We start from the raw sequence: 21,013 nt of genomic DNA, 5'->3' as shown, positions 1-21,013 counted from the left end.
ACAGCGGGAGTTCGGAGCGGGCGGGGCTGATTTCCCGGCGCGGCGCATGCGCAGGGGGTGGGCACGTGCGGCGGGGCGCGCGGGCGGCCGTTGGCCGAGGGCGGGAGGGGCGCTGTGAGGGCGGCGGCAGCCTGAGGTGGCGGGCGGGTGGTGGCGGCTCCTCCGCCCTAGGGTCGGCTGCTCCGCCGCCCCGGTGGCTGCAGGTGTCGGCGGTGCCTGGGGACACGCCTTGATGGGTCTTGGAGGCGGGAGTGGTGTTGGGAGCTCTCAGCTCGGGCCGTGCTTGGCCCGCTCCTCAGTGTGCCCTGCTGGGAGGCACCCGGCAGGCCAGCCCGGCTCAGCAGAGCGTGGCCCTCAGCTCTGTCTCAGGGCATCAGCAGGGCAGTGGGCTGAGGGTGTGCTGACATGCTTCCCACAGGTCCTGCGCCCCACCCCGGTTTAATTCTTTGTTTTTCAAGAGGATATGATGCTGCTCTGGGTTTGGCTAGTCCCGCACTAGTGATAATCCCCAGCTTCTCCAGCAAAGGTTTCCTGTATAGTTTCACATGAAAGGCCCTCGTTAATTAAGTCTTTTTATCTATAGCAGAAATTCCTGTCTGTTCTCTGTGAGAATCAGTTTACTCAGCGCTGTTTACTTTTACTGAGGCAGTGCTGTATCACAGGCACATATTTTGGCTAACTCCGTGTTTTGAGCATTTGTTGAAAAGTGTTGCACACTTGAGAGTGCCAGGTAATAGCCCTGTAGGTAATGTGGTGTTGGTGTTCCCTCATAAAACTGTAGGAAAAGGGAAACGTGCTGGTTTGAAATGTCTCTTTTCAGGACTTCTGAAAAAATGACAAGTAATTTCTGTATCTCTGCCTTCACACCTTTAATAAGGCAGAGCTGAACAAGGCAGGACTTGTTTATTTGAGATGTTGGTCATGTTTGAATTGTGTTGCATCCTTCCGCTGTGCTCGGCAGACTGCCATGCTCTCAAAGTGGGGTGTGGGGTGAGAATCTCAGGAGAAAACTGCTGAGAGGGTTTTAAATATTTCTGGGAACAGGGGCAAGTGTCTAGGAGACACAAAGAATCTGCAAGAGGCAGAAAGACTAGTAAAGTGCATGTATGCAGGTATGCAGATTTTTTTTTTTTAAATCTTTATTCGTACATAAGAAAATAAGATTGTGATTAGACAGTAACGAAACAAAACGCTTGCAGAGTTGGCGCAGGAGGAAGGGACCGCCATTCTGTGTGCCCAGCAGACGCGCAGGACGAGCTGCATGGTGGAGCCAGTTGCCTGTGGCAGCAGCGGCAGAAGGGGAGCTCTCATTTAAGCACCAAGAAGTACGTGGTCCAGCCGGCGAGCAGCAGCGCCCCGACCAGCACGGTGTAACTGAACAGCACGAAGGCCAGCAGCTCCTTCAGCACCTTGAGAAAGTGGACGGCGAAGGAGTCCGGCATGGTTCTCCCCGGCGCTGCAGCAGGTAGGGTCTCTGGGGCTGGCTGCTGCCCTGCTACTCCCCGCTCTGTAAGCAAAGGGACAGGATAAGTCTTTCCGAGCAAGGAAACTGCAGAGCCGACAGTGTGGCCCTGCTGTGGGGAGAAATGGCTGTGTTCAGGAAGGTTAATGGCCACCTGTCCTTCTAAGAAGGTTGTTAGCATCACTTTGGACTTGTATGTGCTTGCTCAGAGTCCTGTCCGGGGTTGCTGAGCTGCACAGTGTTGGAAAGGAGTCCAGCAGCTGATCAAAGTCTCCAAATTAGGACTGGTAACTAAGCAAATTAAAATACAGACACACAGGCAGTGGACATGGCTGTGTCAGTACAGGCCAGAAGCCCTTACAGAGCCCAGCTGGCTCCTGGTATCTTTCCCCCTGTGTCAGTGTTTGTGCATCCAGGAAGCTTCACGTTCAGAGCAGTCGCTGATGGTGCATTACCAACACTGTGTTCTGATCAAAGTGGTCAATTTCTCCAAGGAAGCCACCATTAATATTTAATGATATAATTGCATCTAATGGAGATACTGGCACAAACAGAGCCATTTGTTTAAGAATGACGAAAAGTGGGGCTTAAATACAAGTTTGCACAGGCAAATATTTATATCTCACATTAAAAATAACCTTTAAATGGGAGACACGGTATAAGATGCTTTAGAATTCATCTTCTAGCTGTATTTTAAAGTTATACTTGCACATCGTGTTAGAAGCGATTGCTCATTTGTTAGTTTAATATAAAATCTGAACTATTTCACAGAAGTTGTTGGTTCCTTAGAGTTAAAGCTGTGAAGACCTGTCTAAACATTCTATTACCTTTCCAATTTACATGGTTTTTTGATTTTGATCATAACTGTGCCTGATCAAAAATAGCTACACTCTTGGTCAAGCACATAAAAGGAATTTTAAACCAGACTTATGATAAAGCTAACTTAGAAGGATTATTTATTTTCTAAACAGTCTAAAGCCAGCTAAAGTAAACTGAATTCCCATCTTGCTACTTAGAATATAAAGAGCTCTTGTGATAAAGAGTTCACTTTTTGGTCTTATTAAAGAGTTCAGTCATTTAATTCTGAGCTTAGGCACATGTATACGTTACAGAAACTATTGCATTTTAAAACGAGCCATGGTTTCCCAGTTGTTCAAAGCATTGAAGTTTTCTATTTATAGGCTTTATATGATTTCTTGTTATCTAAAAAGATGTTAATAAAGAAATAAACTGCTTACCTAGGTAGATGATGGGCTCTACTTTGTAAAGTTCCTATTTCTCTCTAGTTTTGTTCTGCAGCTGTCCCTTGAATTTCTGGCTCCTAAATGGTTTGTGCTGTAGTTTGATCCCCTTCTGATCTGCTCGTCTGAGAGCCAGGAGTAATGAGGTTGTGTTTGCAGCCCACATGAGGACTAATGCACTAGGTGTGGTCAGGACCAGTTATTGTATGACATAGCGCCTTTGCGCTCTGTGCTGCACGGCAGTACAGAGCATGCCAAATAGCTCCCCTTTCCCAGAGCGCTTTTGTCAACAGTATTTCATGAGTTTAAGCACCGTGGCTTAACGTTACCAGGTCAAAACCTGCATTTGTTTAAATGTGGGGGGGGTTCCTCTAACAAAGAGTTGTGCCATCTTACACTTCTTATTCTGCAGTTATCTGGAAGGCTTTTGTGCCTCTTGCTCATTCTCTGAGAACCCTGTGCTTCTGTGGGCCACTTGGGGAGGAGGGTGCTCACATACAGCTGGGCATCGTCCCAGATCGGTGGCACATTACAGGATGGAACTGTGCGGGCTCTTTTTTATCAGAAGAGAGTGAGCACTGAAGATAGTCTAGTTGGTGCACTGTCACTAGTTCACTGCTCTAGCTACACCCTTGCACATCCAAGAAGTCATCCATACCTTTTAGTGAGTGAGCACTGTAACTCCTTCTGCAGCAAGGGGGTGGGGTGGAGAGAGGTAAGCTATATGTTTATTTTTAGCAAAACTGCTTTCTGATAATGCTATATGAAAAGTGAAAGTCCTTTGGGGTGGAGGTTAGGCAATGTTTTCTTTTTTTGCTTGTAAATCAGACAAATGCAGACAGCAGAGAGGAGGAATAGTATGTACTGCAAATCAAATCTCTTACCTACAAAGATATTATGATGTAGAAAATGGCCCCTTAATTTAATTAGGCTCTCTTGTTATCAAATTATTACCCACATGGTCAGCAAGGCCTTAGACAGAAGCAGAACATAATCAAGCTGCTCAGGAAGCCCGTTAAGTAGTAATTGCTCCTCCAGAGAATCGATCAACGTCAAGATGGCTTTTATTTTTTGTTGTTGGTGTTGGATAGTTCCAGGAAGAGACTTTGCTGAGGGTCCACATGGCTTTAGCTTGCTGCTGGTGCAGGCTGTGGTCTGCCAAAAAATACACTGCATTGTTGATCAATCAGAGTTTGCCTAAGTATACAGCAAAAAGTATTTTCAAAATAAGTTTTGCCTCTAGTGTAACTAAAACCCACAGAAATCTGCTGGTCCAAGTGAAAGAGTAAGCAAGCTGTTGAACTGATTCTTTGCATAGTTTCCTTTATTCATTTGTGGTGTAGTTTTTACAGGCCATAACCTGAGTTCACAAACTAGCCTGATCAGTGCTATTAACTTCCTTGTGATTAGTTCAAATTTTAAGATTAAAAAAAATGTATCTGGAAATTGCAATAATACAAAGACCCTCAAGGCCAAGCCAAGGGCACTCCCTAAGGATTGTGCTGAATCACATTATTTCTTATTTTTCTCTGCACAGTAACATCTAATTTTTGATCCAGTGCTACTTCCATTTTCTTTTTAAATTCTGTGAAATTGCCTACTTCACAGTGGAACTGTGGAAATAATGCAGAGCAAGGCAATCCACGTTTGCTCCTTGCATCACTGTCAAAGCTGCAGCATGTTTTGTTTTTGTAAGACAAATAGACAAGTTGCCCACCCACCTGGTCTCCAATCATTAAAAATGTACTTTTCTTTAGAAGTCAGGAAATCCTGTAAGTATTTCTGATGTAGTATGTTAAGTGGCAGAACAGAATGCAATTAGTGCATAAGCCTAAAGAAAAAACATCCAGATGTTAGAAAAATAGTTTTAACTTGTAATTCAGTTATCCTGGGGCATGGGGAGAAGGATACAGCTACCACAATGCAGGGGTTTATTTTATTTATTTTTGTATTCCAGAGAAAGAGAGTGTGAGCAAACACGTTCAATCAAAGATCAAATACAATTTTGCTTTATTCTAATAAGTAAACTGAAGTTAAACAGACAGAGGGGCTCTGTGAAGGGGCCGATTTGGCAGAACTCAACCTGGCAAAAAACCAAGAGACTGAAACCCACAGTCATAACTGCTTGGAAAAATGAAAGGTTTTTTGGGACATATTATGCATAATGCAGGATAACTAAGATCAGAAATGTTTGCAAAGAGAGTGATTTAAGGTGTGGGGTGGGTTTTAAGTTGTTCTTAAGAGTGAAATGCAGTGTGAAACAGAGTCCCCAGTGGTTGCTGTTGAAGCATGTGGGTATAGTGACAGTGAGCAGGCAAGGGGCTGAGGTGTAGCAGCACAGGCACAAGCCATGAGCCCTGGTCTGCCTTCCCAGCCTTTGGCACTTAGCAAGGCTGAGTCTTTTGGAGCCAGAAGCTGCCTCTTGCACACACTGGCTCAGCAACACCAAAGACCCAGCTATAAAGACCATGGAAAATTCCATTTTCTAAGTCTGAGCTCTACAACAGCTTGTGGCAGCAAGTACAATTTATAAACTGAACAGGGGGGTGAAAAAAGTGTCTGTTTCAAACCCACTGTTTACTAGGTCACTGACCTAGCTATTTTTGGCCTGAGTCTCACGCGGGGAGTGTTTGTGTGTGTCTTCCAACACAAGCTCTTGACACACTGATGTAATTCATACTCTGGAGTAGCCTTCCAGAGTCAGGTGGGTGTACCTAGGACAAACAAGCCACCTCACACCAATCCCTTGAGAGAGTGATTGAATTTAAAGGTTCAACTGTCTCCCTCACACTCTGGATGCATTTGGTTGTATTAGTAGTCACTGCTGTTGACATGCATGTGGATAGTTTAAGGTTTAGCTGTTGCTGCAGGAAACCCAATGAATGCCTTGGCCAGAGCACACAGGACAGCGGACTTGTGTGGCCTACAGGTAACTAACTGTAACAGAGAGCTTGTTGGAGTACAGCACCTGCCAGTGCATTATTCTAGATGCCTGAGAGCCACAAAGTTTCTAAACCTAAAAAAGTTACTTCTTCCCCTTCACAGCAATTCTCTTTCTGTTGTACAATCAGATGCCAAGGATGTGAAAAAATTTAGCTACTGTGGCCTGGCCCTTGCTGCTGTCTGTTGATGTGAATGTGCTGGAGCTGGGGGAAGCACAGATTCGTTGGTTTTCACCAGAAAGATGAGCAGGAAACTGAACCCTGGGTACAGATCTCTGACAGAAACAGATCCAGTGCATTGATGGAATGTATCAGGCACCAGAGAGACAGACAGACTGGGAACACTGGTATGAAATCAGGAACAGAAAACATCCTGCCTCCTCAGCACCTGAGGAGGGTGAAAAGAAGTAATCACATCTCCCACTAAAATGAAACTGAGAGAAAGAAAAGAAGCAATTTGCAAATAGAAGGACCAGGGCAAACCCCCACTCCCACAGCGCTCATTTGCCATTTCAGACCACGAGCAGGGATCTCTCTTTCTTCCACTGTGTATTTCGTTTTTAGTGCCTTTCAGAACTGCTTGTCTACTAGGAAATTCCACAGTCAGAACAAGTGCAGAGAGGGATGAGGGTAATTGCATGATGAGCTGGTCTTGGGAGAGCTTCTTTCACTGTCATATTTTGCTGACGTTCAAGCAGCCATGCCAGAAGACGTCGCACAGGGCCTCTCACTTTCACTGTCTCTCGCCACAAACCCTAGAAAGGGGCAGGCTCCAGTTTTTCCATCAAGGATTTAATCCAGCTTGTTCCATTGATGAGTTTTGTAGTGGCAATGACATATTCTGTGCCTCCATCTTCCATCTGGGACAGAAATCGCAGTGCAGCAATTTCTGCATACGTTACACCTCCCAGGAAGAACACCAGAGTGACTCGGTTCTCACCGTGTTGACCTGTGCATTCAGAGAAGTTTACAGGTTGTTTTAGTTTCATTTGTACACCTCCCATCCCTGTCAGTCAAACTCAAAATGTCCTAAAACTAAACTAAAGATAGCAGCTGAATTAGAGGAGAAACCTACTGGGTGGAATTCCAGACTGGGGCCCAGAAATGCAGACTCTACTCCCAGCTGTGGCGTCTCTTTGCAGCAAGTGCTTGTGCCTTCCCAGGCTTAATGCTAGGAGCGTGATGCTGACCTTCTTTCTAAAGTGTTACTTAATAAAATCACAGTGGAAGGTTAGGGTTTATTTTAGTACCCTGATGAAAAGTTAAACAAATGTACAACTCCACAGTGCACGTGGTACTGTCCATTAATGGAAGGCTGAATATGTGACTGGATGTTTTTAAAGAGGCCAGAAAGCTCTCTGTAAAAATGGGTTAGGTAGATCTCCTACTGCAGTAGGACAGGAAGATAAGAAAGATGCTGGACTCTTCCAGCCCTCGTTTCAGTTTGCCTCATTCCAGCCTAACAGAGATGCATCTCCTTTTAAAGAATGGGAAAACAAAGCAATACTTACGCTTTTTCTGAAGGCCAGTAGGTAACTGCTGTCTCTCTTCAAAATGGGGACCTGGCAGCATCTTTAACACCTCCTCTATGCTCCGCCACCCTGGCCGAGCCAGTAGCTGTGCCAGACGTACGCTCAGTGGAGCATAGCCACTGTACACATAGGAAATATCGTTTGGGTTCTGCAGGAGAGAGCAGAATGTAATCAGCAGGTGAGTGCTACTTCATGCTGCAAAACAGCACCAGAGAAATTTTTAAAAAAACAACCAAACCAAAACAAAAAGGTTTTCCTGCTGCACATAATTCTGTATTGTTAGATGTAATGTTCACTGCTGAGGCCCCTGTTTACCTGTTCGTTAACATCATCCATCCATAAGCGCAGGGTTTTTCTGATCGTTGGGTAGTTATTCCTACCACTTGTCTGAGGTTTCAGGAGTCCAGCCTTTTCTAAGTTGTTTAAGGTCAATACATGTTCATAGCCATAAGTCTGCAATAGGAAGAATTCACCTTTAATACCATGTCAATAATCCATGATCAGTGTTAAAAAAAAAAAAAGAAAAAGAAAAAGAAAAAGGCAAAGATGCTAGTTTAAAAAACTTTTTTGGTTAAGATCTATTTGGGGTTTAAATCACAATAGTAAAAGTGAACTGATATAAACCTCTCTGTATCTACATGTTGTAAATCATATATATGCACCTCCTAAGTCATTGCTAACGGCCTAAGCAGAAGCCCCAGTGCTCCAACTGTACATACTGGAAGGCAACACTACCCATGTATAAGATATGTCTGTCTAGAATGCAAGTGTTGTAGAGCTGAGGATTTAATGTGAATTTTCTCAGAAATTTGTTGATCCTAAAGTTACAGCCCCACCTGGAGGATCTCTCTTTTGTAATGGTCCAGAACCTTCTGCTTCAGTCCACTATTGCATACAGATTGCAAGCAAACGAGACGTAAGATCTTGATTAATGGATGTTTTTGAGCTATGCAGTCTTCAATGTAATTGTTAACCTATTAAAAAAACCCAACAAAACAACATAAGCTGTTATTTAAAGACCTGTTAAAATGTCTAGAAGACCTGGAAAGAAAGATCTAGTTTTGCCTAGTATCTCCAACACAGCAAGAAAGAGGGTGCAGCTGCTCTCCAGGCAGCTCAAGACCACCTGTAAGACAGTGATCCAGCACTGGTTCCACCCAGCGTTTTTCTAAAGCATGTGGGTTCCACAGCCAGTACCTAAACTTTGTCTGAAGCACTGAAAAAATTCTGATGAATGGTGTTCAATCTTTCACTGATCCCTCCCAGCACATAGTGCCCCTGTACCAGTCAAAACATCCCAGCTGTATACGGACAATGAGAGGTAACCGGAGCCCAGCAAAGCACACAGTACACCACCACCTCCCAGTACATTCAGTGACCTGAATTCAGTGATCACTACAATCCAGTGATTTCAGCATCACTGGAATAATACTGCAGATGTGCAAGGAGACTCGTGAGAATTCACAGCCTTGACACTGGAAGGAGACAGACATCACCTATATGAGATGTTTCCTCTCTCTCTCTCAAAAAAACAAACAAATGGAAAAAACCCCAGAGAAATATGCTGGAGTTTTTTTTGAAGACATGAGAGTCACTAATTGTCATTATCTACTTACCTTGTCTGTGTCTATTCCAGACATGAACTCTTGTTCCACTGTTAAATTATCAAAGAAATCTTCAGATGCTTTGGGAAAAGAATGAAAATCAATACAATAGCAACTGACAGCTACATTTTTCTACATTTAACATTTCAGCAGAGATGCACCGGATGGAGCAAAGCCAATTTTTGCCAAGCTGAATGATGTCCATCCAGCTGTCTTGCATCTTGCTGTATTTAAATTAGTCAGCCTATTGAACACGTACTCACTGGTGATATCTTTGATGAGCTCTGCAATGGAGGTGTGGTTTGCTAGAGAACTTCTTGCTGCCTGCATGTGTGGCAACTGTGAGACAAACTGCTTAATCTCTCCAACGGTTTTCGCGTGGTGTCTTTCCTAAAGAAATCCGTTGCTTAGGTTAGGTCCTGCTCAGATGAATAACACCAACCTGATTATTTTGTTGTGAGAAAGTTTTTTGCTGTACTCACTGCAACAGCAGATACCATTAGAGATATGCAACCTTTTAGGCAAAAGACTTCAAATGCTTATGCTAAAGTCACAGCATTACCTGCAACAGCACTTTGATCATTAGAAGAGGCAGGATGTAATAGAACAGGATCATTAGACTGGGTTTTTTCCATTGTACCAGTATTGCCAATTGCTTTTCTCCACCTTTGTCTGACTTCAGCCATCATGATCTGCTCCTCCGTTTCCCTACCAGCAAAATTACCTTTTCCATGCAAAGATGAATTACTTTGCCAGCTGCCAGTAAACACAGAGCTCAAGGCAAACGCAGTCAGAGACGGGGGACGCTTCCCTTCAAAGCAGTAGTGAAAGGTGCTGAGGAACTGGGCTGGTGGGGCCTGCGTCCCTCGCAAGCAGAAGGCTGCCATTCACTGTACCTGGCTGTAACAACGGCCCAGGTTTTGAGCAAGGATCTGATGAAGCATAATGCGGACTCCAGCTTTCAGAGCAGTCCAGAGGTCTGTATTTCATTTGCGCTACTTGCCTCTTGCTGTAACTTGGAATAAAAATAATAATTTGACTCATGTGAAGGATTTAAATGGGCAAGTGCTGGCAGGAGAGTGATAATTAATGATGAAACCTGCAATTTAATAAGGCGTCTGCTGCCAATCCGCTGCTGTTTCATTATCACCTATTATCTCTGACAATTTCTTAGATTTCCTTTTTTTTTCTTTCCTTTAACAACCAGTATGAATAATCCATCTTTAGCACTTTCAGCACTAATATTGCAGTAATAGATATGTACTAGGAGATGAGGCTGAGCACACGGTATTTTGGTTAAGGTACTGCTACCTCCTCTTAAATGTGGCACCAGTGAAGAGGCAAAGAAAAAACGAAGGAAATACAATCAATGTGACGAGTTCTCTTGAGAATCACCATGAAGTGTGAAAGCAGAGACATGGGATCTCTCTTTATGAATCAACAGGATGTTTTCAAACAAAACCACAAACATACCCCGCCACACTCTCCAGCTTTGTCTAAGGTGACACATGAGCATGAATTTACAGCTCAAACCTCCTGTAAGACAACTGTCTTTTTCACTTTCCTGTTGTTTTTTATGCCAGTTATACTCTGTGAACGTACACTTTGCAGTTTCAGTTCTTACAGCCTTTTCTCTGCATCCTCAGTGAATACAAAGGGAAAAAGACCCTGGAACCTAGCTCACAGGTAACAATAGCGACAAAGTGGAATTGATCAGTAGCTAAAATTAACCTTTGGCCTCTTGCAGAGGGAAACAGCACTTGACTGTTCTGCAGACTGAAGAAAGTTATTCCCATTATGGGAACTACAGGCTCACACAGCAGAAATGTGGTTAGGCTAGCTCCGAGCCAAGCTTTTAACAGTGCGGATAGGAAAACCTCCGCAACAGAGGTGTGGGGAGAAGCAAAGAGAGGATCTGTAGTACTACAGGATTCTTAAGAGGAGATTTGACCAACACCTACTCAGAACAGTGAAAGTGGAGCTAATCTCATCCCAGAGCAGGGGAACAGACTGGAGTGGCTTCTGAAGACTACCTGGTTTTTCTGTCTAGGGGATTACCCCATGGCAACAGCTCGAGCTGCCAGTCACAACAGCCCGGCTGAATGCAGACTGCGACTTAACTGATGGCAAGAATGCCCAAGGGATGCACAGTTGGATATGGGCCTCACCTCAAAGGCTGCTGAGATGATCTTGGCTTTCTTGCTCAGCACTGACCCCACAGCATTGAAGTTCTTGTCTCGGATTTCAGCATACAGCTCTTCAGCAGAGTTCAGCTGGAGCTTCTTGGGTTCTGTGGGGAGATCCTTCCCACCCTCGCCCTGCTTCTTTGGGGCAAACTTCTCAGGAGGGAGTTTCACATAAGCTGAAATGCAGAGAAATAGTCCTTATAAGTACTGGAACTTCACCACCAGAAGTTAAGCAGGCTGTGGAAACGTGTCCCTTGAGCTGGAAACAATTCTGATGAGCAAAGCAAATACAAATGCCCAGACAACTCAGTATGTGTTAGTTAAGGAGAGTCTCCTCGTACTCACCCAGGGACCTATACAAACATACGTGACCAGAACCCCAGTGTTAGCCACCCTGCTTTCAAAGAGGTTTGGAGACAGGATTCCGGCCAGTCTTCAGTACAGCAGGAAGGATTAAAATCCATAAATGCCTCTCTGGAGTTTTCCTTACTACCTGCTGAAGAGCAGGAGAAAACTCTGAATAGCCTTTCACAAACTGTTCCCATCCCCTCGGCGCGGCACACGAGCCAGCCAGGCTGGAGGGTGAAAGCACACACTAACAGTTCTACTCCCACACCGTATGTTCTGTGTCACTGTGTCTGCACCCGGCTGACATCCAAACTACACCCATTCAAAAAGCATGCACTGTACTCCGCTCCCTATTCTAGGCAAAAAGAGAGCCAGAGCTGGTCTTGGGACTGGACCATCCCTGCACTAAGTTCAGGTGACCGGCTCCCACATCAGTCATTTAGTGAAGCAAAAACCCACCTGACACACTGCAACCTGCTCCAGCATGCCAGAGAGCTCCCCCTTACCCAGCAGTACTCACTGTTCTGAATTCCATAGATTTCATCTATCAGCCCTTCATACGTCAGCTGCGTAGCTAATGGCGTCAGCAGATCAACATTGCGGTCCAGCAACAAGAGCGTATCAAAGACGGGAAATATCGAGTTCTGGCTTCCAGGGAACTCGCGCTTCATCCTGATCATCATGTTAGCCACGTGCTGAAAATAAATCACATTGGTCTGGTTATGGTGCCTACAAGTACATGCACCTGCAAGTATGGGCTGCGTAATGTGTGAAGGAAGAGAATGGCAAGAGGTACAAATGGGCTGACAGATGGCAGCAGAATGAGGCAAAGAAAAAATCCTTTTCTGCTGCTCTCTGCAGTTTAGCAAGGCAGTGACTGTGCCCAAAGCACTGGGTTCATCTCAAACTGCTCCCTCATTACAAAAGGTACCAATTAAACTGTAGGTTAATCAGAGAGAAAAGGGTGAGTTATAGGGAGACATGAAAAATCTAAGGCATGAACAGTAGTTTATGCATTTCCCAATTGATTCAGCCCTTCTGCTACCAACAGAGCAGCTAAGTGTTAAAACTCCACAGAAAGAACAACTGCTGAAAACACGAAGGCTGTGTACCTATAAGCAAAAAGCACATGAAATCAGACAAATCCTCCTGACAGGAAGCCTCATGGAACAGCAAAGCTCATTCTTTTGGCCAGAGATGACAAAGACCTGATGGCCATGACCCTGAAATTCTAGTATGACAAGAAGGGTCCATGACTGGATTAAAAAAACCCACAGGCGCATTTAACCAAACACTCCTTAAGGCAGTTACAAAGAACAAGATGCATTTTTTCAGCAACAGCATTCGCCTCACCCGGGCACACTCGCCCTTCCCAAAAATCTGTGGGATGGTTCCGTAGAGAGCCTGCAGCGTCATCAGCCCCTTTGCCGCATGGTACAGACTCGTCTGGTCACTCTCCAGGTAACATTCCTAAAAACCAAGAAGGATTCCCAATGGGAGGTGTCGATTTGGCACAGCTGCTTCCGCAGCAGAATGTGGTCCATGTGACCAGTTCAGAGGAGGCATATGCTGGGGAAACAACTACGGCTGTTGGCAAATACACACCTTATCTGTGCTGCTGCTGTATTAAAGCATTTGATCGGACCAGCCACTAATATTTTTTAACTCCACACACTACTCCCAGTTTGATGGGGAGAAGTGAGAGAGCCAGAAAGTGACTGCAAAAAGCCTCTCCCTCTGATGCGTCCTCTGGGCTACATTTAATAAGGCAGAGACGGCCAAAGCAGCTCTCAAACCTTTCTGTCCCCAGACACAGCACTCTGAGAAGAGGATACACTGCTGGTATGTGCCAGCTGTTAATACTCAGTACAGCTTAGCGTGCAGGATTAACCATTGTACACGGCTCTTTGGCTGTGTGTCGGCAACAAACTGCGCTGGCTCTTTGTAATGACTAAATATTTTAAGCCTCACGAATACTCGATCTGTGAAGATAACAGCAGCAGTTAGAGCTGGAGGAGCTGGGGTGCAGCTTGGTGCAGTTTTCCTTCAGCATTTAGTCAGAAAACAGCCAGAGAAGTTCAGGCTCAGTTCAGCACTTGGGATCAAGCCACGTCGGCTCTGCAGGGCCTTTCCCTGCTGCGCAGGGCACCCACAAACCCTCCAAGAGCCTCTGTTCCAAACACCAGCAGCTGACAACAAAAACATCGAGCGTTTCTCCTTGAAGAGGAGCCGAGTGCTTACCTTGAACGCACTCTCAGACTCCATGGAGAGCAGGTCTCCGTCGAAGGGTATCAAGTCCAGGCTGTACTGCTCTCGGTGGATGAAGGACCCCAGCACACCCTGCTCCTTCAACCACTGCTCGCACAGCAGGCTGCGGCGTGGCACGAAGAGGATGTGGAAGTCCCTCTGGGGAGAACGGCCTCTGTCCTCCCTGGAAGAGTCACAGGCAGGAGCACAGCAAAGGGTAACTGGGCTGCATGGGTGACCAGTGCAGGCAGTGGGCTGGGAGCACTGAATTCCAATGAAATGGGAATGCTGCACTTGGTTGTTATTACCAACTTTGTATTTCAGAATGGGTTTTGCCCAGCCAATTTCACAGCCACAGGGTGTTCACAGCCACAGGACAGGTGCTGTGACACCAGGGTGAGGCGACTCGGTTTCCCTGCGGTTCTGCAGGAAGGTTTTCCCTGCAGTTCCATACAGGAGGGCTGCTCAAAGCATGACTCGTGCCACCTAATTAGAAGGAACACAGGCGTGTGCCCTCAAGTGACCCCCCCCCCCCCCCTTCCCAAGGCATCTCCCACCCTGACTGCAGCCCACCGGTGCTGACAAACCACGTGGCACTTCCAGGCCAGACCTGTCCCCTCTCTGCGGTGGGGGCCCAGGGGACGGAGACCCCCGGGGCAGAGCACACCTGAGCACGTTGTCCGTGATGATGTCCATCAGCTCCAGCTTGGGCCTGACGAAGAAGATGATGTTCTTGACATCTGCCTGCGGCAGGCGGCCCGGCTTGAGCGTGAACATCTTCTCCACCTCATGTTCCTAGGTGGACACGGCGCTCAGCGCCCGGACACGACGGCCCCCCCCCTTCCCCAGCGCCCCCCGCCGCGCCCACCTTCAGCAGCGAGTACTGCGCGATCAACCCGAAGGGCCCGGTCAGCGACTCGTCCCACACGATAGCCTGCGGGAAGGGGCAGAGGAGTCAGGCCCGAGCCCCGCCGCCGCCCCCCCCGGGGCCCCCCCTCGCCCCCGCCGCTCACCTTGGAGCCCGCGCACTTATCGAGGAACTCGCGCAGCTCCCTGCGCCCCGCTTCGCGCAGTGCCGTCAGGTTAACGCGCCCCGAGCTGAGATGCGCCGCCATCACCACCCGCCGTCTCACGTGACCACCGCCACGTGACCCCGCCCACCCCGCCCCCCGCCACAGCGCCCCCTGGCGGCCTGAGCGCCCCCCCACCCCGTTAATCCATCTCCTTACCCTGCAGCCACAGGGCAACATTCCCAACGGGACCCAAGCGCATGGAAGAACACACACCTTTTTTTTTTTTCCAAAATAGAACTTTAATATATATATGCATATATACACACACACTATATAGAAGCGGAAAGAACGAAAAAAAAACCGGGATGTCCCACAAACAGTTTTAGGTATGCACAACACCTGGGTTTCTACCCCGCCCCCACCCCCCGCAGCAGCTCCCCTTCTTACCTGCCTGTGAGTTCACGTTTCACACCGACATCAAACCACAACCCAGAGCTCATGTTTGCTGAACAAAATCAATCGCAACCAAACGAGGAAATTAAAATAAAGGATGAAATATTTTTCAACCCAGTCCAGTGTCAAAAAAAAGCTTAAAAATCTAAATGTACAAATTCAGCCTTAAAATGGTTTAGTGCAAATATGAAAATTAACAGCATAATTTTAAGGTATTTAAATAAGCTTTAATATAGCTATATTGCTTCATTCCTATACATGTTTTTTCCATCGACAGACACAACAGCATGGGGGCATTTCTTGTTAAAGAGTAGGGACAAACCCAGAACCTGGGAAGAAACAGCATAAAGTCATTTGTTAAATCACGTATTTATATTTCACTTCAGTTTATTAAAAGGAGATAGGGTATTTATTAGTGGAGGAGCAAAATATTTATCAATTTACTGATTCTGGAGTGGATGGGCAAGGGGAATGGGAGCAAGGGGGCCAAGAAATGTTGTCCCTTTTCCTGACATTCAGCACAGACAAATGCTGGTGGTATAAATTGTCCAATCAGGGCACACAGTGTCCTCCTGGCCACGTGTGGCATTAGAAGGTCTCATCATCATTGCAGTCGGCTGTCCAGTGCCCAAACATCTCGCAGGTATCGCAATAGGGGCGTTCCTCTCTCCTGCTGCCATGGTAAGCTGAGTGGGGTGGCTCCTCCAGCATCTGTGCCTGGGTCGGACAGTCTTCAGTGTCGTGAAGATCAAAGCAGCCGCAGATGTCACAGAAGAGACGAGGCTTCTTCTTTGACAAGCTTTCTTCCTCACTGCAAGAACAGCACCAGCACAAGTCAAGCAGGGCACTTCTTCATAGAGGAGAAAGGCCTGCCTCCCTGCCCCGCACTGTAAGTTGTCTCGTAATTACTGAGACCAAGGAAACACCACAGTGGTCAACAGCAAAAAATAATTATAAAAGCCCTTCTCAGGTTTTTCTGACATCTTGACTACTTTGCAGGACCCCCACAATCCCTTACATTATAATATTTACCAAACTGCTTTGTTTGTGTAAATATTTGCACAAATGCAGACACCAGTCAAAAAAACCCCCACATGTAAACTAGTTTCTCTTTTCCCTTGAAAGGAGAGATATGAAGTCACAATGTATCAAATTGGTTTTAGTTCTATTTCTCTGGACTGGATCTCCCCATCCCAGTGCAGCTACCCGCCTCTTGGGAGCACAGACTCTTCTCCTTCGGTTGGGAGGAGCCAGACTTGACCAAGACTGACCACCTGTATGTTACGATACTTCAGCACTTGTGATCGAGCTACAGAGAATCATTTTGCACCACCAGATACACCATAGTCACGGACCTAAACCCAAGGCTGGTTCACTCATTAAGTTCAAGAGAAAGTTCTGTTTGTCCTTCCTGACAGCTGGAATCAGGCTGTTGCACTGTGCAGCTAACAACTGACTGCTACCACCAAAACACAAACCGAGGCTTCCTTTAGGATTTATACCTGTCATAGTTATTTATCTCCTCTTCATTGCCATTGAGGGCTGCTTCACACATTCTTTGTATTTTCAAGTTCAATTCTTCGTTTCTCCTTTGCAGATCTACTATCACTGAATTCAGGAAGTCGATCTGTGACAGTCAAGAACAAGGACGGTTGTCAGCAGGTTGGGACTGCACTTCAGAGACAGCAAGCGACAAAGGAATAACCCTCAAACTGACATGTGCAGATCTGCATTAATTCTTACCACTGCGTCGCTGTATTACAGAGAGCACCTGTGGACACTGATAGAACAAGGGACAGGAGCTTCCCAAAGGACCCCTGAGACACCCAGCAGGATTTCTGCCCAGGGAGCTACGTCCTTCTGCCCAGCCAGCACGTCTGACAGACATCAGTGGGTCCCAACCCACCACCGATGAAGTTCTTTTTCTAATGTTATGTTTTGAACATAAATCCAGCTGTGTAGTTCTGATCAGAACAGCGTCTCTGTTCCCCTGAGCCTGCCGCTCTGGTGGATACTCTCAGAGCTATCCCAAAGTGGATAGTGGGCACTGGAACAGCACAGCACACCCATCGGCATCTCCGAAAGCTAGAGAACCACAGAGATCAGCAAGCCAGCACTGCAGCAGCACTGCTGAATGTAATCAAGTAATGCTTGGCAAATTAACATAGTGAATAAAATAAAGGAAGCCAAGAAGTGGAACAAACCTCGTGCTGATTGGAAGGAAGGGTTGCCATCAGCAGGTGAGTTGAAGGATGCAAAAAAAAAACAACCAGAAAAAGAGATTGGTGGTCAGTGTATGTTAATTACACTACTTCTGACCTCTGTACAGACTAGGAAGGATATTTTTTAATCAATATGACCAACATTAGTGATCTAACAGGGACTTTATAATGAGCAGAAGGTGCTTCTGTTGTAACCGTGTTTCCCAGGCATTTGTTGTCACAGGCTGCACTTCTCATGTTCATTATGATTATCATTCTGCTTGGTACATGTTTTTCCTGTTACCAAGCACGTGACAAATGAGCAATGTCTTTGCTCTGCTGCTGCCAACCTTCACTCAGAGTAAAGTTCTGCAGTTAAAAATGAGCAAAGATCAGTATTTCCAACAGCAGAAGTTTAGAAGCAGCATGGGGAGCTCGGGTAGCCCACTGCCCCAAGATGGCAAGCACCACAGATACAGGTGGGCAACGCCTTACTCCTTGTGCGCATCCAAGCAACCTTTGGAAAGAACACCAAGGGGCAGCTCCTGCATGTGCTCTGCTGGGCTGCACCTCACCAACAGGCTGCAGGTCAAAACTTGCCACCCCTGCTGCCCTGCTTGCCTTCTCATGTTCCAATAACCTGAACTATTTCTCCAGTATCACTCATCACTTGATTCTTAGTATTTACTGTCATAAAGATTTCCTTTCAGAAGCACAAGGTTCCAAGATAAATCTGCCCATTATAATCCTGATGTACAAAATCTTGTAGAAACTGTTTTTTGAAAAATATTTCACTGCCAAGACACACCGCTATTTTAGCATGCTGATGTCTCAGATCGAGTACCTGCTTCTCTTTTGCAATTTCATCTTGAAGTAGATTAGCAGCAATGTCACCTTTAAAGAAAAAAAACCAGACAAGGTATAATATGAGGCATACAATGGCTTAAGGCAGAGACTGAAATAATGTAACAGTCTCTAGTCTCCAAAACATCTTATTCTCGTTACTTCTAATCACTCAGTATAAGCTTCGGTATGAGGGACTTTTCTGGGGAATTGTTTGACCACTGCATTGCAGAAGCATATTCGATACTGTATGTTACTTATTAAAATACAAAAAATGTATGTATAGGTGACAACTAAAGTTCACAAATCTCCTAAATCACACATCTCTAAAGTTGCAGAGATGAGCCTGTAGGACGAAGCTTAAGGAGCTCAACATAAGGTAAGCGCGAGTGTATAAAATGTGGGACTCAGTCCTGTGCTCAGGTAGGCGGTTTTGTTACGATGCCTACATGTTACTTTGCAGCTCCAGCAAGGAAAATGAAAACCAGCCTGAGAAAGGCTCTTGCACAGAAGCCACACCATGAGCAGGATAAAGTTTTACAGCTTATAAACACGTTCCATTTCAAGTCGAATTGCCCCCCACCCGGGTGAAAATGGGGTTAACTGGCAATGTCAGTAGCTTCCACGTTTTGCAGCTGGTCAGGCTTCCTTCATTCAAATCTCATGTGTGTTCTGCAACAGGAAAGTCACCTTTCTCAGGAGGTTCAGTTAGTTAAGCCTCCTTTTGACTATCTGGTTAACAGCTGCAAAAATCTACAAGATCAAAGCTGAAGGCACAGAGGCAGCAGAGAGGTACTCTCTTTTACCTGAGGAGCTTGTTACAGTTAAAGGCTGTTCATTGTTTTCCTTGAGCTTTTGCTCCAAGTTCTTCACTTTTTCCTCAAGTTCCAGTTTGTCAGACTCCAGTGACTTAACCACTGACTGCAAGGTTTTTGCAGACGCGTTTTCTCCACGGAGCACTGTGATCTGTAAGAATTATTTGAGAATGCTTAGATCTTCCAGAACAAAGTCAGAGAACCAAGGCGACATCCTTAGTAGAAATGGCTAAATAGCCACCAAAAATACATGACACGAGCCACCAAACTAGGCACAGGTATCTAAAGATTTACTTCTAAGGTATAACTGGGCTACATTAGTAAAGAAAAACAACTAGCTAACCCTTCAGTGGCAAGCATGCAAAGCTATATGCTTCTAGCCATAACTTAATCCAAAATTCAGAATCATCCCACTGTTCTTTATTTACCTCATTTCTGAGTTTTTCCAGTTCCTCATCTTTTTGTGTGATCAAGGCACTAGTAACGCTGATGGATTTTTGTAAAGATGCTCTCTCTTCATCAATTTCTTTTTTTAATGTTGATTCTCTAAAAGAAAACCAAATACAACCAGAAATCATCTAAAGAATGGATTATTGTAGTTGCCTAAAAAAGTTTAATTTAATTTCAAGTATTAAACCACTGTAAGAAGTGGTTCTTAAAAAGCATATTTCAATTCTGTATTTGACCAAGATCTTATATATGTATAAATATTTCAGGTGTTGTAACTGTGGAAACAAAGCAAAAACTTTACCTAGGTAGTACATGCCAGAATCTGCAAATCATCGTATCCATTTGAATTTAAAGAAGCAAGTTAATAGACTGGGGAGATACAGGATAAACAAACATGTTGCACAATGTTCCACAAAACCTAACTGCAGAGTTTTGTTACTTCTTGAAAATTATTAACAAGCAACAAAACATACATGCAAAGCTCATTATACAAGTTGTCATGCAAAGCATTGATGATGCTGGAAATATCAGCTGGTCCTCACTAATTTCAGTGACATCATTATTTCCTGAAACATGTACTTGGGAGAGTTTCTGGGCCTTTAACAACTACTGTTTCAGCACAAAACCATGTGGGATTTGTTCTGCTTCATGGAACAAGAGCTAAGAAGCAGACACAAACCCCTACTGTGTACCTATGTCCAGTTTTCCCAACCTTTTCAGTTGATCTAATAAGAGATACAACTTCTGTCCACAATTCCTGATGATGTCCTGACAGTCATCTTTAGGCATGGTAACTATGACATCCTCACACTGATGCTAGAGTCTTCCTCATAGGGCATGCAATGCACACAGATGAGTAACTGTCCTCTAAAGTGAGGACTACTGCTGCAAAAGTTCCCTACAAGCTGAAAGATTTTTGTTTGGTTTAAAAAAAAAAAAAAAAGAAAAAAAAGAAAAAAAAAAGAGAATGATACTTTAGAATCTATGTTTACTTTTCTAAAATAGAAACTTGCTTTTCAGTGCACCAGGCAGCGCCCAGCAGCTGTGTCGCCTCTCTGACTTCTGTGGGTGTAGCCAGTTTTCTACAAAATTCCACGTGTCTCGGTTTAGATGATCATGGTCTCACCGCCACAGCAGTGAGCTGCTTCTCTTTGTGCTAGCTGAGAGGGCTGAAGGGAAGCTCGGCTGCCTGAATGCCTACCCACTACACAAAAGGCACGGAGTAGCCAATACTTTGAAGATACCAAATAACATTTAACCGTTTCGTTTAAGTAACTAAACTACACTCCACTCTCGCAGGACTGTTCAAGACATCAAGGGCAGAACACACCCTTGCGTGAGGATGCTCAGTGGGTAGGGGATGGCTGTGAAATTCAAACAGAAAAGTTTTCATAACCATAGTATCTACAGTTAGTGAGAGCCACGATACCCAGACCATGAAATACAATAAATCTCACCGATTCAAGATAAATAGGAAACTCAACAATGAGAGCACAATTAATGCAATTCTTTCATTGTTAAGATTATACTTGCGAATGGAAGCAGCAAGTGGAGAATCTGGGGTTTAGAAAAGCTGATGCAGCTACCAAACAAGAACCAAAAGGTTGATTTTGGTTTTGGTGTATTTTTACAATGAGAGAATTAATATAAGCAGAAACACAACAAATTGCAGACTG

The 21,013-nt window shown here is 45.2% G+C and overlaps 3 protein-coding genes across 18 annotated transcripts in view; all 3 read right to left on the bottom strand.

Moving 5' to 3' along the window:
- Positions 1 to 206: 206 nt before the first annotated feature.
- LOC129783840 (uncharacterized) lies at positions 207 to 4,500 on the bottom strand. Of its 2 annotated transcripts, none has more exons than XM_055796365.1 (2): positions 3,662 to 4,500; positions 207 to 1,507 (listed from the first exon to the last, which is right to left on the bottom strand). In XM_055796365.1, the coding sequence occupies exon 2, from the start codon at positions 1,440 to 1,442 to the stop codon at positions 1,308 to 1,310; it is 135 nt and encodes a 44-aa protein (XP_055652340.1). In that variant the 5' UTR covers positions 1,443 to 1,507; positions 3,662 to 4,500; the 3' UTR covers positions 207 to 1,307. The 2 variants fall into 2 exon arrangements, with proteins under 2 accessions (XP_055652340.1, XP_055652339.1); XM_055796364.1 differs by lacking the exon at positions 3,662 to 4,500 and adding an exon at positions 2,701 to 3,625 and having other exon boundaries at positions 869 to 1,507.
- A 127-nt stretch (positions 4,501 to 4,627) lies between these two features.
- On the bottom strand, positions 4,628 to 14,699 carry VPS33A (VPS33A core subunit of CORVET and HOPS complexes). 4 transcript variants are annotated; one of them, XM_055796360.1, is made up of 14 exons: positions 14,576 to 14,699; positions 14,431 to 14,496; positions 14,230 to 14,357; positions 13,557 to 13,746; positions 12,669 to 12,785; positions 11,836 to 12,010; positions 11,335 to 11,463; positions 10,950 to 11,143; positions 9,045 to 9,171; positions 8,794 to 8,861; positions 8,014 to 8,151; positions 7,493 to 7,630; positions 7,157 to 7,325; positions 4,628 to 6,594 (listed from the first exon to the last, which is right to left on the bottom strand). In XM_055796360.1, the coding sequence occupies exons 1-14, from the start codon at positions 14,675 to 14,677 to the stop codon at positions 6,401 to 6,403; spliced, it is 1,935 nt and encodes a 644-aa protein (XP_055652335.1). In that variant the 5' UTR covers positions 14,678 to 14,699; the 3' UTR covers positions 4,628 to 6,400. The 4 variants fall into 4 exon arrangements, with proteins under 4 accessions (XP_055652335.1, XP_055652336.1, XP_055652337.1 ...); XM_055796361.1 differs by having other exon boundaries at positions 11,335 to 11,460; XM_055796362.1 differs by lacking the exon at positions 11,335 to 11,463.
- Positions 14,700 to 15,233: 534 nt separating this feature from the next.
- The window catches only part of CLIP1 (CAP-Gly domain containing linker protein 1), an 81,437-nt gene continuing 75,657 nt past the window's right edge, over positions 15,234 to 21,013 (bottom strand). For 10 of the 12 annotated variants that reach the window (XM_055795913.1, XM_055795912.1, XM_055795903.1 and 7 more), the window contains 5 exons: positions 19,316 to 19,433; positions 18,879 to 19,038; positions 18,074 to 18,123; positions 16,531 to 16,655; positions 15,234 to 15,839 (listed from right to left, as the gene is read on the bottom strand). In XM_055795913.1, coding sequence (XP_055651888.1) covers positions 15,617 to 15,839; positions 16,531 to 16,655; positions 18,074 to 18,123; positions 18,879 to 19,038; positions 19,316 to 19,433 — 676 coding nt within the window. In that variant the 3' untranslated portion in view covers positions 15,234 to 15,616. Of the gene's footprint in view, positions 15,840 to 16,530; positions 16,656 to 17,232; positions 18,124 to 18,878; positions 19,039 to 19,315; positions 19,434 to 21,013 lie in introns of those variants that run through there. The other 2 variants (XM_027787091.2, XR_008745792.1) reach the window with 2 other exon arrangements.

This window comes from Falco peregrinus, chromosome 2, assembly GCF_023634155.1.
Source record: "Falco peregrinus isolate bFalPer1 chromosome 2, bFalPer1.pri, whole genome shotgun sequence".
In the NCBI taxonomy this organism is placed as follows: domain Eukaryota; kingdom Metazoa; phylum Chordata; class Aves; order Falconiformes; family Falconidae; genus Falco; species Falco peregrinus.
This window is presented reverse-complemented; position numbering and strand designations above follow the sequence as displayed.

What these genes read in the sequence shown, in the direction of transcription:
- VPS33A (XM_055796360.1), bottom strand. Translation starts at nt 14,677, where the DNA reads ATGGCGGCGCATCTCAGCTCGGGGCGCGTTAACCTGACGGCACTGCGC. An exon ending in GCTCATCAAAGATATCACCA is followed by an intron (nt 8,862 to 9,044) that starts GTGAGTACGTGT and finishes CTTTTCCCAAAG; the next exon opens with CATCTGAAGATTTCTTTGAT. An exon ending in TACTGGCCTTCAGAAAAAGC is followed by an intron (nt 6,595 to 7,156) that starts GTAAGTATTGCT and finishes CTGAATGCACAG; the next exon opens with GTCAACACGGTGAGAACCGA.
- LOC129783840 (XM_055796365.1), bottom strand. Translation starts at nt 1,442, where the DNA reads ATGCCGGACTCCTTCGCCGTCCACTTTCTCAAGGTGCTGAAGGAGCTG.